Source organism: Mustelus asterias, chromosome 2 (genome assembly GCF_964213995.1).
Source record: "Mustelus asterias chromosome 2, sMusAst1.hap1.1, whole genome shotgun sequence".
Taxonomy (NCBI): Eukaryota; Metazoa; Chordata; class Chondrichthyes; order Carcharhiniformes; family Triakidae; genus Mustelus; species Mustelus asterias.
In genome coordinates this window covers 9,103,606-9,116,399 of record NC_135802.1, presented here as the reverse complement: position 1 = coordinate 9,116,399, position 12,794 = coordinate 9,103,606, and the positions used below count along the sequence as shown (strand labels likewise).

General features: G+C 45.0%; 1 protein-coding gene across 1 annotated transcript in view; it reads right to left on the bottom strand.

The window, feature by feature from the left end:
• The window catches only part of arhgap39 (Rho GTPase activating protein 39), a 144,978-nt gene that overhangs the window by 9,986 nt on the left and 122,198 nt on the right, over positions 1-12,794 (bottom strand). The window contains exon 4 of the mRNA XM_078231153.1: positions 3,339-3,538. Within this exon, the coding sequence (XP_078087279.1) occupies positions 3,339-3,538 (200 nt within the window). The remainder of the gene's footprint in view (positions 1-3,338; positions 3,539-12,794) is intronic.

Here is a 12,794-nt window from a genome sequence, read left to right as displayed (position 1 = left end):
ATGTCTCACAACACCAAGTTAAAGTACAACAGGTTTATTTGGTGGCACGAGCTTTTGGAGCGTTGCCCCTTCATCAGGTGAGCAATGAATGGGCAACATTCTGAAATGCTCATGCTACCAAATAAACCTGTTGGACTTTAACCTGGTGTTGCAATAAATGCTGGTGTGAAAAAAAAACTCTGGCTGGTTGTTTATCTATATTTTACTGCCTTCCTCTGATTCCACTCTTCAGCATCCGGGTGCTGAGGCCAATTACAGGTGAGACCTATGAGGATAAAGTATTGATGAAGCTTTGTGCAAAGATGATAAAACGCATTTGGTGTGAATTGAAAACACAAGATTCTCTCTAATGAATCTTGATTTCTTATGTTATTGACTTGAGCATTCAAAAAATGGCAGCACGGTGGCACAGTGGTTAGCACTGCTGCCTCACAGCGCCAGGGACCTGGGTTCAATTCCTGGCTTGGGTCACTGTCTGTGTGGAGTTTGCACATTCTCCTTGTGTCTGCGTGGGTTTCCTCCAGGTGCACCGGTTTCCTCCCACAGTCCAAACATGTGTGGGTTAGGTGGATTGGCCAGGTTAAATTGCCCTTTAGTGTCAGGAGATTAGCTAGGGTAAATACATGGGGTTATGGGGATAAGGCCTGGATGGGATTGTGGTCGGTGCAGACTTGATGGGCCAAATGACCTCCTTCTGCAGTGTAGGATTCTATGAAATCTTTTGATAAAGTTCACTAGAAAGACTTGTAACTGAACTGAAAGACACAAAGCGAGGACATTACACAAAGGTGTGTAAATATTGAATTGATTCATAAGGATTTATTATTGTCACATGTATTGGGATACAGTGAAAAGTATTGTATGTGTATAAAATAACAGACAACATAAGGTGGAAAGCCAATTTGGTCAGTGCTGAAGGGAGTGCCATTATCGACAGAAATGATCTTGATACAGAAGCCAATTATAAGCTGTCTAACAGCAAATGAGAGTAGGGAAGATATTGAAGACAAAGGATTAAGTTAAAGATTTAATGAAGGATTGAGATTGATTACATGATTACAAGGGCAGATGGAATTGAAAATGTAATGAGAAATGGAAAGTAAAGTTTAGATGCACAATTCTTTGAGCCAAACTATTACATTGGAAGTCAAAGAAATGGCAGACTTGCTAAATAATGACTTTGTACTGGTCTCCGCAGTGGATGAAGACAATCAAAGACCAGAGATGTGGGTCAAACTAAAATGAAATCAAGGAGAGAATTGTAGAAGATTGAATACAAGTTTAAAAAAGGTAGTGGGGAAAATAATGCGATTGATAATTGATAAGACCCAGGACTTGATGGTTTTAACTGCAGGATATTAAAAGCAGGTAAGGAAACTGTTGCTGCGTTAGTGCTAATTTTCCAAACTCTCTCCATTCAGGAATTAGCTCCTCGGATTAGGAAAGCTCCAATCACACTTCTTAAAATTCTTTCACTGGATATGGGTGTTATTGGCTAGGCCAGCATTTGTTGCACATTCTTAACTGCCCTCAATAGGATGGTGCTGAGCTGCCTTCTTGAACCGCTTTGTGGGTCAAGATGGGTGGTCTTTGCAGTTGTGAAGGATGTGGGGGTTTGAAGTTCAGTTCGGGCTCAAACAGGATGATCTGGCTGAAAGCAGCTCGCTTTGTTGATGGTTCTCACCCATGGTGTCTCTCATGATGAACTGCCCCAATAATCCTTCCAGCATATTAATATTACATGTGAATGTTTTAATAAAATGACATGTCTATAAATGAAAGTGAAAGCACACATTTTACAATCATATCAATCTGTCACGCACCAGTGGCTTTTCGACCCATCATTTGTGGAGAGGCACATTTGTTTTCTCTTTCCTGTCAGCCTGGTTTAATTGGTAGCAAGCACTCCCGCCCTCTAAATCAGAGTTCAAGGGGTGTGTGGAGGGTGCTTCTGTGCATCCAGGAATACCTCTGAAGTATAAATTGCACCCTTCTGTTGAGCACATAATCTAGGCTGGAAATCACCATGGAGTCTTTCAGCACAGAAGGCGGCCTTTCAGCCCATTGTGCCAGTGCCATCCTTTTAAAAGAGCAATTCATGTAGTCCCCAATCTTGACCGGAAAAGTTAAGTTGAAAAGGTGTGTGCGTGTGTACATGTGTATATATATATATATATATATATGTATATGTGTGTGTTTATATATATGTGTGTGTGTGTATATACGTGTATAAATGTGTGTATATATATATGTGTCTGTATGTCTATTTTTGTGTGTTTGTATGTGTGTATGTGTATATATATGTGTGTATATGTATATGTATGTGTGTGTGTATATATATATGTGTCTGTATGTCTATTTTTGTGTGTTTGTATGTGTGTATGTGTATATATATGTGTGTATATATATATATATATATATATATATGTGTATGTGTATATATATATGTGTGTGTGTGTGTGTACGCGTGTACACAATGCACACTGCATGCTTGTACACATGTGCGGCCGTATGGAGTGACTAGCCTGAGAAAAGGGCTGCCGAAACGGTCTTTTTAGTACTCCATCATCTACAAAACAATGCACACTAAAGATAGTTATTGTGTGAAGCATGTTGAGACTACATATGCTACCTATTCTGCAGATCACAATATCTTCATATATTCCTGAAATCAGAATGAGATTTGTTAAGCAGATCCGGGACATTTCATGCATCAGGGAATTGTGTGTGATGAATGCTTTGTTGGAAAGGGCAGACACAGCGGGTGCAGTGTACTATAGTCTCCTTCTCACCCCATTCTCTCAATTGCTTCTAATCTCTGACAAGCGCTAGTCAATTCCAATTAATTTCTTTAATCAGTCACTGAATTTCTTAACTTTATCTACACCAATAGATGAAAAGGTGGTGGGAAGAGACTTGTGTGGAATATAAATAATCAGTTGTGACTAATGGGCCGTTCCTGTGCTTGATGTTATTCATCAACATTGACTGTGATTGCTTTTGATATTATTGAAAAGTGGGATTACCAAATTTGGCCAGGGCCATTGCTTCCTGCCAGCCTACAATCCCCGCTGGAGTGTGTGAGGAAGACATTGAGATTTGCTATGATGCCCGTCATTGTCAGAGACCCCTGCCATTCACAGTTTAGGACACTAGTGATAGCCCAGGCCAGATTTGATACTTTTCACCCATGAACGTGGAACAGGCTCAAGGGGCTCCACCTATTCCTCAGTTGCACTTGCCCAATGTATTGGAAGGTTCCTGTTATGTGTGAACTGTATCCACCCAAAGGATTGACACTAACCAGTGTGAGTCAATGAGCTGTCAGCAGGTGTTACCTGAAGATGCCCTCAGTCTGTGCTCCATTGAGTTTCAGCACTTCCTCCGAGAGTCTGGTTTGGACCCATGGCAATTGTCGGTCTGGATAGTGCTCATGTTGCATGTTCATGATCTCGTCCAGGGAGCTACCAAACATGGAAGGGCAGAAAACCGCGTTTGTGGCATGCCTGATCTCGTCTGCGCTGGGTTTCCGAAGTCCCTGTTTGGATAACAAAAGGAAAAGACATTGTTCCTTTGTCTCTTTCAAAATATTCTTTTCATCCGGACACTCCAATTTGAAGTAAAGGACAGCAGGACAGGCAGCGTCTGGCCAAGAATTTCACTACCTACTCACTATCAAATCATCTGACAGCAGAGAAACAGATCATTCAACTCAACGAGTCCCTCTAGATATTTATCCTCCACATTAACCTTCTCCCTACATATAGCCCTTCAACTTATCAGCAGAGCTTTCTATTCCTTTCTCCTTGATGTATTTTTCTATCTCTGTCCTAAATGTATCGATGCTGTTCATCTCCCTTGTTGCATGTGGGCCTCATCATTCTCTGGGTAATTAGGTTTCTTCTGGATTCTGTATTGCATTTTTCAGTGGCTATCTTGTGTTTATCATTCACACACCAATAGAAACAGATTCCATGTCTTAGCAAACACGCATTCAGGCAGGAACAGCAATGCAGTCTCGCTGTACTGTAACGAGCTGGAGCAGCAATGCAGTCTCACTGTGCTGTAACAAGCTGGAACAGCAATGCAGTCTCACTGTGCTGTAATGAGCTGGAACAGCAATGCAGTCTCGCTGTGCTGTAACGAGCTGGAGCAGCAATGCAGTCTCACTGTGCTGTAACAAGCTGGAACAGCAATGCAGTCTCACTGTGCTGTAATGAGCTGGAACAGCAATGCAGTCTCGCTGTGCTGTAATGAGCTGGAACAGCAATGCAGTCTCACTGTGCTGTAATGAGCTGGAGCAGCAATGCAGTCTCGCTGTGCTGTAACGAGCTGGAGCAGCAATGCAGTCTCATTGTGCTGTAATGGGCTGGAACAGCAATACAGTCTCACTGTGCTGTAATGAGCTGGAACAGCAATACCGTCTCGCTGTGCTGTAATGAGCTGGAGCAGCAATGAAGTATCACTGTGCTGTAATGGGCTGGAACAGCAATACAGTCTCACTGTGCTGTAATGAGCTGGAACAGCAATACAGTCTCACTGTGCTGTAATGAGCTGGAACAACAATGCAGTCTCACTGTGCTGTACTGAGCTGGAACAGCAATACAGTCTCACTGTGCTGTAATGAGCTGGAACAGCAATACAGTCTCGCTGTGCTGTAATGAGCTGGAGCAGCAATGAAGTCTCACTGTGCTGTAACGAGCTGGAACAACAATGCAGTCTCACTGTGCTGTAATGGGCTGGAACAGCAATACAGTCTCACTGTGCTGTAATGAGCTGGAACAACAATGCAGTCTCACTGTGCTGTAATGAGCTGGAACAGCAATACAGTCTCACTGTGCTGTAACAAGGCTCGTGACTTTTATACTTGGTGGACTACAAAGTTAGATATAATGATAACAGTAGATCTTTAAAATACAGGTCTGATGCACATCACAATTGTTAGATATCTTTAAGTACACCAGAGACTAGAACCCAATCTCTATCAAAGAGCAAACACCATTCTTTGTGATTTACAACATTGTCAGAAGGTCCTGACTTACTAGCTGGTAATATACTGAAGTGATAAATGTGGGGGTCCCAGAGCTTGCAGAGAAATAATGGTTTCTTCAGTTTATTAATCCACAGGAGCTGTCTGTGTCACCCCACTCCCCTACTGTCTCCAAGTAAATACTGCAGTCCTTTATTAATCATTGCTTTCTGCGCTGCGCTCCTTGCTGTAAACACCAGGGTTGGTACAAGGTAAACCAGGCTTAGTGATTAGATAGTGCGGATCTTTAAAAACCTGCAGACTGTAAAAGGGAGGGAAAAATAAGGGAGGTGAGGAGTTCCAAAGATCTGAATTCCTGGGAAAGAATCAGGTTGAGTGGAAAGTTTGACGATTCTGGATTTCAGCACAGTTAGTGTCAGAGTGTGTGGAGGCTGGTGGACTGGAAGAAGAATAGAAGATCAACTACCCTAACTCTGGGTGAATTTGGTCGATGTTTGCACATATCCTCCCAGCCTTTGATTGAATGAAGGTTTTACTCCTCTCTTCCAACTCTCCGCTGTGGGAGAAGGCGTCCTGGTGTGGGCATCGCTGGATAGGCCAGCATTTATTGCCCATCCCTAATTGCCCTTGCGAAGGTGATGGTTGCCGACATGGATCACCCACTGGGGACTTCTGGCTGAAAATTGCTGCCAATGCTTCAGTCTTACCCTTTGCACTGATGTGCCGGGCTTCTCCATCATTGAGGAAGGGGATATTTTCGGTATTGTAGCTTCACCAGGTTGACACCTCATTTTTAGGTACGCCTGATGTTGCTCCTGGCATGCCCTCTTCACTGAACCAGCGTTGAACCCTGGCTTGGTGGTAATGGTTGATGGAGGATATGCTGGGCAATGAGGTGACAGATTGTGGTTGAGTGCAATTCTGCTGCTGTTGATGACCCATAGCATCCAATAGTTTCCCAATCTTGAGTTGTTAGACCTGTTCTAAATGGATGGACAGAACAAACTAATTAACAAGAGATTCCTGTGCCCATGTTTGACCTGGTGCCAAGAGACTCCATGGGCTCTACACTCGATGTTGTGGATTCCCAGGGTCATTGTGCCGCCTCCAGATATTAAGCATGGTTTTGTGAAGGGGAGGTCGTGCCTCACTAACTTGGTCGAGTTTTTCGAGGAAGTGACGAAGATGATAGATGAGGGAAAGACAGTGGATGTTGTATACATGGACTTCAGTAAAGCCTTTGACAAGGTACCTCATGGTAGTCTGGTACGAAAGTATAAAAGTTGGGGTCTGATGTTGCAGATGTATAGAACGTTGGTTCGGCCGCATCAGGAATACTGCGTCCAGTTCTGGTCGCCACACTACCAGAAGGACGTGGAGGCTTTGGAGAGAGTACAGAGGAGGTTTACCAGGATGTTGCCTGGTATGGAGGGGCTTAGTTATGAGGAGAGATTGGGTAAACTGGGGTTGTTCTCCCTGGAAAGACGGAGGATGAGGGGAGACTTAATAGAGGTGTGTAAAATTATGAAAGGCATAGATAGGGTGAACGGTGGGAAGCTTTTCCCCAGGTCGGTGGTGACGTTCACGAGGGGGTCATAGGTTCAAGGTGAAGGGGGGGAGGTTTAGAAACATAGAAACATAGAAACCCTACAGTCCAGAAGGAGGCCATTCGGCCCATCGAGTCTGCACCGACCACAATCCCACCCAGCCCCTACCCCCACATATTTACCCGCTAATCCCTCTAACCTACGCATCTCAGAATTCTAAGGGGCAATTTTTAACCTGGCCAATCAATCTAACCCGCACATCTTTGGACTGATATCAGACGGACATATTTTACACAGAGGGTGGTGGGGGCCTGGAATGCGCTGCCAGGCAAGGTGGTGGAGGCGGACACACTGGGAACGTTTAAGACTTATCTAGACAGCCATATGAACGGAGTGGGAATGGAGGGATACAAAAGAATGGTCTAGTTTGGACCAGGGAGCGGCGCGGGCTTGGAGGGCCGAAGAGCCTGTTCCTGTGCTGTATTGTTCTTTGAAAGCTGAAGTCACACGGGATCAGAGAAGAGCTGGTAAGATGGATACAGAACTGGCTTGGCCATAGAAGACAGAGGGTAATAGTAGAGGAGTGCTTTTCTGAATGGAAGGCTGTGACTAACGGTGTCCCACGGGGATCAGTTCTGGGACCTTTGTTGTTCGTAGTATATATAAGTGATTTGGAGGAAAACGTAGCTGATCTGATTAGTAAGTTCGCAGATGACATAAAAATTGGTGGAGTTGCGGATAGTGAAGAGGATTGTCAGAGGATACAGTAAGATACAGACCGGTTGGAGACTTGAGCAGAGAAATGGCAGATGCATGTAGGAATTATACAGTCAATGGTAGAATCCTTAGGAGTATTGATAGGCAGAGAGATCTGGGCATACATGTCCACTGATCACTGAAAGTGGCAACGCAGGTGGATAAGTTAGTCAAGAAGGCATACAGCATGCTTGCCTTCATCGGTCGGGGCATTGAGTATAAAAATTGGCAGGTCATGCTGCAGCTTTATCGAACCTTAGTTAGGCCTCATTTAGAACATTGTGTACAATTCTTGTCGACACACTACCAGAAGGATGTGGATGCTTTGGTGAGGGTACAGAAGAGATTTACCAGGATGTTGCCTGGTCTGGACGGTATTAGCTATGAGGAGAGGTTGGATAGGGGCGGCACGGTGGCTGGCACTGCTGCCTCACAGCGCCAAGGACCCAGGTTCGATTCCCGGCTTGGGTTATTATCTGTGTGGAGTTTGCACGTTCTCCCCTTATCTGCTTTATAAACTCGGTTTGTTCTCACTGGAACGGCGGAGGTTGAGGGGTGACCTGATAGAGGTCTACAAGATTATGAGTGTCATGGACAGAGTGGATAGTCAGATGCTCTTTCCTAGGGTAGAAAAGTCAAGTACTCGGGGACATAGGTTTAAGGTGCGTGGGGAAAAGTTTAGAGGAGATGTACAAGTACAAGTTTTGTACACAGGGGGTGGTGAATGTCTGGGACGCGCTGCCCGGGGAGGTGGTGGGAGCAGGTACGATAGCGGCATTTAAGGGGCATCTAGACGAATACATGAATAGGATGGGAATGGAAGGATACGCACTCCGGAAGTGCAAACGGTTTTAGTTTAGGCAGGCATCATGGTCGGTGCAGGCTTGGAGGGCCGAAGGGCCTGTTCCTGTGCTGTACTGTCCTTTGTTCCTCTGTTTGTTCTGTCCTGCCGGTGGGACAGGACCTATCCACGGACTGTGATGGTAGTTTCCGGGACTTTACCGATAAGGTATGATTCTGTGGATTTTGCAAGATTGATGCTCTGAGTTGGTCCAGAAAACTGGGGTCATAGTTTACTCCCCAGTCTATCCCTACAGTCAAATACAATGTCAGCAAGGTTCCAAGCTTTGCAATGGAGCTTCACCTAATTACTTCACTGTATATAAATGCATATACAGTTGAAGTAATGTCCACACTTCCAAATGAGCTTCACTCACTCACTCCTTATTAGGCAATGCACTAGAAAACAGTACCCTGATTTAGCACAGTTAGTTAGAGAGTGATGGCCTTGCTAACTGCTAATTTAAGAATCTATTTACAGCCCTCCCCTCCTCTGGTTGTTGTTTTTAAAGATTAGAGTCATCACAATACGGTACCATTTTTCATTTAGCATGAGGAATAGGCTGTTAAGTGACAAGTTTTTCCTGTCTTTATATAAAGCTAAATTCTTCTTGCTGTAAACTCAATCATTTCCTACAGGTCACTGGTCCCACTTGTTCCTGGAATGCAGTTTCACAGGTTCCAACGGTTTCCTGGGATACAGACCACTGCTCCCAATTGTTTCCCGGGATACAGGTCAGTGGTCCCAATTGTTTCCCGGGATATAGGTCACTGCTCCCAATTATTCCAGGGATACAGTTTCAAAGGTTCCTATGTTTTATGGTGTTAAGGGGTATGGGGATATAGCGGTAAAGTGGAGTTGAGGATTATCATATCAGATTGGTCATGATCGCATCGGATGGCAGAGCAGACATAATGGGCCGAATGGTCTACTTCTTTGTTTTATGGTCTTAGGTTTCAATCACATGATTCCACACTAACTGATAGATGGGATATGGTTAGTAATTGCTTGGTAGGACATTGTACCACATGACCATTGTTAAAAATTCAGGCCTTTCACAAATGCTTTGCTGGGTTCAGTGGCATCAGAACAGTGGTAATTGCAATAGGTAGTCACTGTTCACCAGATTAGGGAGTGTCACTGAGGCCAGCTGCAGGGCTCCTAAGATAAGTCAGCTAAAAACACCAAATCGCTGCTCTGCTTGGCTCAATATCTGACAGGATAGATTCATTGATGTATCACAGAAGCATCTTGACCCTTTGTATTGCATGGTTTAAAGAGCTTCCCTGGTAATTTATACCAGAGCAACTGCTGTCCCCTGGGTGCAAACATTCACCATCAGAACTTTTAACAGCCATCCAATACCAGAGTGAACATTAGTAAATGATAAAGGATTAAGTTTGGCTGGATCAACATGTCAATGCATTTCCCTAACCTCAAAAACACCCACAGTCATCTGTTAGAAATGAGTCCTGATGCAATGTTTGGTCTCAACTGTAGAAACACTTAGCCTAGGGTCAGGCAGAGCGGAAACAGCAATCAGTTCACACATCAACAAGGAGGTGGGAATACAAGTCGCCTGGGCTTTCTGCCGATGGGGGAGAGCAAAGGGGCCAGCGAGTGGCTTTCTGTGTGGCACCAATTATGATTTTAAAAAAGAAGCCAGATTCTATTTAGCAATTCCAAGCCAGGAGTTATGTTTCCAATTAAAACCCCTCATTGCAGAGTGAACTGTTTCAAAATCCAGCTGGTGGAAGAGAACATTGAAATCAAAGGCAGGAGAGGTCTTCAGTGACTGCAGTTGGAGAGGTGTGGAACATTACCTTGAGCTGTACTCTCGGGAGAACAATCATTGAGCAAGCTCACGGCAATATAGAAAAGCTGCCTCTCATGGCAGAGCTGGACACTGAATCCATGGTGAGGACTGTAGCCAAGTTATTGACTCGCTTGCCATGACCAAAGATCCAGGTGTTGATGCTACACCGTCTGAACTCATCAAGCACAGGAAACCGGCACTCCTGCAGCATCCGGCAGGAGCTGTAAGAGGAGACGACTAGATACTGCTTCCATCGAGCTCAGCAAGGCTTCAACCACGTGCCCAGAGGCGGTTAATTTAAGCTGCTGGTGAAAAATGGTGGCTCACTGAAGACGTTCAGTGTAACCTTCTCTCTCCATAATAACACGATGCACGGTCAGGTATGACGGGGTGACATCAGAACCCTCTGAAATCCGCAGTGGGGTAAAACGGGGTCGTGTTCTGGCATATTCTTCTCTTTGCTGCCTTCATGTCACCTCCGCAGGATATCTATTTACATAGCAGGACTAATGGAAAGCCATTCAGCCTCACTCACCCGAGGTCCAAGACACGGATGCAGCAAGTACTCGTCAGAGAGTTGTTCCATGCTGGCAATGCCACACTAACTTTCCATACCAGGGAATGCCTGCAGCAGCAAGTGCATAGACCCTCTCACGCCTGCAAAGAGCTTGCTTTGACCATCAGCATCAGGAAGACAAATATCATTGCCCAGGATGTTGCTAATGCTGATGGATGGTGGTATGGCAACATGACATTAGAGGCTGCTGATATTGAGGCTCTGTAATTACTAGTAATCTATCACTTGATGCTGAAATCAGCACATGCATCAGTAAAGCTCCCACTGTTATGTCCAAGGTGAGTAAGAGAGTGTAGAACAGCAAGAACACCAAACTGCGACTCTACCCAGCTGTATCTTCAGTGTCCTCAGCTACAGACCATATACTAGGCAGGAGAAAAGGCTGAACAGTTTCAGACATATCCTCAGCATCTCTGGCAGGACAAGATCACCAACTCAGAAGTCATGGAACGTGCTAATTCCATCAGCATGCAAACATTGCAAAGCCAAAATGTCTGCGCTGGCGACAGGTTCAACTTGTTGTTAGCCGTGTACCTAAAGACCTCCTGTGTGATGAACTGGTCGCTTCTGAGTGTTCATACCTCCGTTACAAGACGAGATATGATGATGATGGATATTGACACTGGGAGACAGCGACTGACTGGCTGTGACTTCAGGAAGCTGACTGTTTGGAAGGGCATAAGAAGAGGCAAGGAGAAACAGAAAGCTCAGCTGGTGAAGAGAGGGTCCTAGAGAATACAGAGGCCATCAGATTGTGCACCTTCTCAGCTCACTGTCTTACTCTGCAGCATGTGTGGCAGAGTGTGGCTCCTGAGCCACGCCAGTCAATGCTTAACAGAGTTCACCGCCACTTAATACCAAGCTCCAACATATCGTTCATATGCCTGACATCTGACTCCCGAAACAACTGCTCTTGTCAAAACTCAGTCGTGGCAGGAGACTCCCAGGGGGACAGTGGAAACACTTTAGGGATGCCCTCAAAGCATCCTCAGTATTCTTTCATGGGAGATCACTGACAAAGCCAACAGTCCCTGAAGAAGTTGAACATCCCTGTCAACTCATGTGACCTGGCTTGTGACCGAGCCAAGTGGAGAAGGTTCATTGGGAAAGCACAGAATACACTGAGAGGCTTCGTCAGGAATGTGCAGAGGTAAAGTTGAGACGTCAGAGGGAGCACAGAATCCTCCAAACACCTGACCCTCCAAGCCCTATTTGTCCTGTATGTGGCAGATTGCACAATGGACTTATCATCGAGCTGGAGTGGAATTGAGTCATCTTCAATCCTGAGGGATTGCCTCAGAAGAGAGTGCCGGCAGTGAGCTTCCTGAGCACCAGAACATGTTTCAGTCTGAAAGGAGTTCTTTACAATTGGGTGCTGCTGTGTATAAACCCCTTGCTGATATACAGAGCAGCTGTGATCTCCATTCAGAAATTCATCCAGGGGGTGTGGGTGTTGCTGGATAGGCCAGCATTTGTTGCCCATCCCTAATTGTCCTAGCCTGATGGTGAGCTGCCTTCTTGAAATGCTGCAGTCCTTGTGGTGTACATACCACATTAATAAGGGAAGAAGGAAAGGTTAGTTTTAAACCATTATAGAATAATTCGAAGTGAAATCTCAGCTCCTGTCGGTTAACTTAAATTGATCAAACACAGCAGGGAAGCTGAGGACGTTACATTTGCAGTAACAGTTCTCAGACAGGTCAACACATTTAGGCACTGTGTCTGTCTCACAGTAATAGTGTGTATTTTTTTTAAAGGCTGGATACAACTCCAAGTGCCAGATTTACACGACAACATTCATGGACATGGCCCTTGTGGCTAAAGGGATCCAGAGATATGGAGAGAAAGCAGGAGTGGGATACTGAAAGTGCATGATCAGCCATGATCATATCGAATAGTGGTGCAGGGGCGAAGGGCTGAATGGCCTACTCCTGGACCTGTTTGCTGTGTTTCTATGTTTACACAGCACTGAGGAAGACTTTAGCTACTGCAGAAACACTCTCTCAATGAGTCTTGTCCTGTTGCGAAAACCCTCACTTTGTGACCGTGCCCTACTGGGGGAAAGACTCTGTGAGCCTTGTCCTGCTCTGGAACTGGACACTTGAGTAAATGTCCCATCTCAGAATTGTGCGTTACCAAGCACACCATGAGCCCAGATACGTTTTGTTTTGGGTTTGGGGTCTAGATGGGCTTTCTTTAGAATTTGCCCGTTACCCTAGGTACAGTTACTGGTAAAAAAAAATTCCTGTTGTTTCCCAGACCTATAC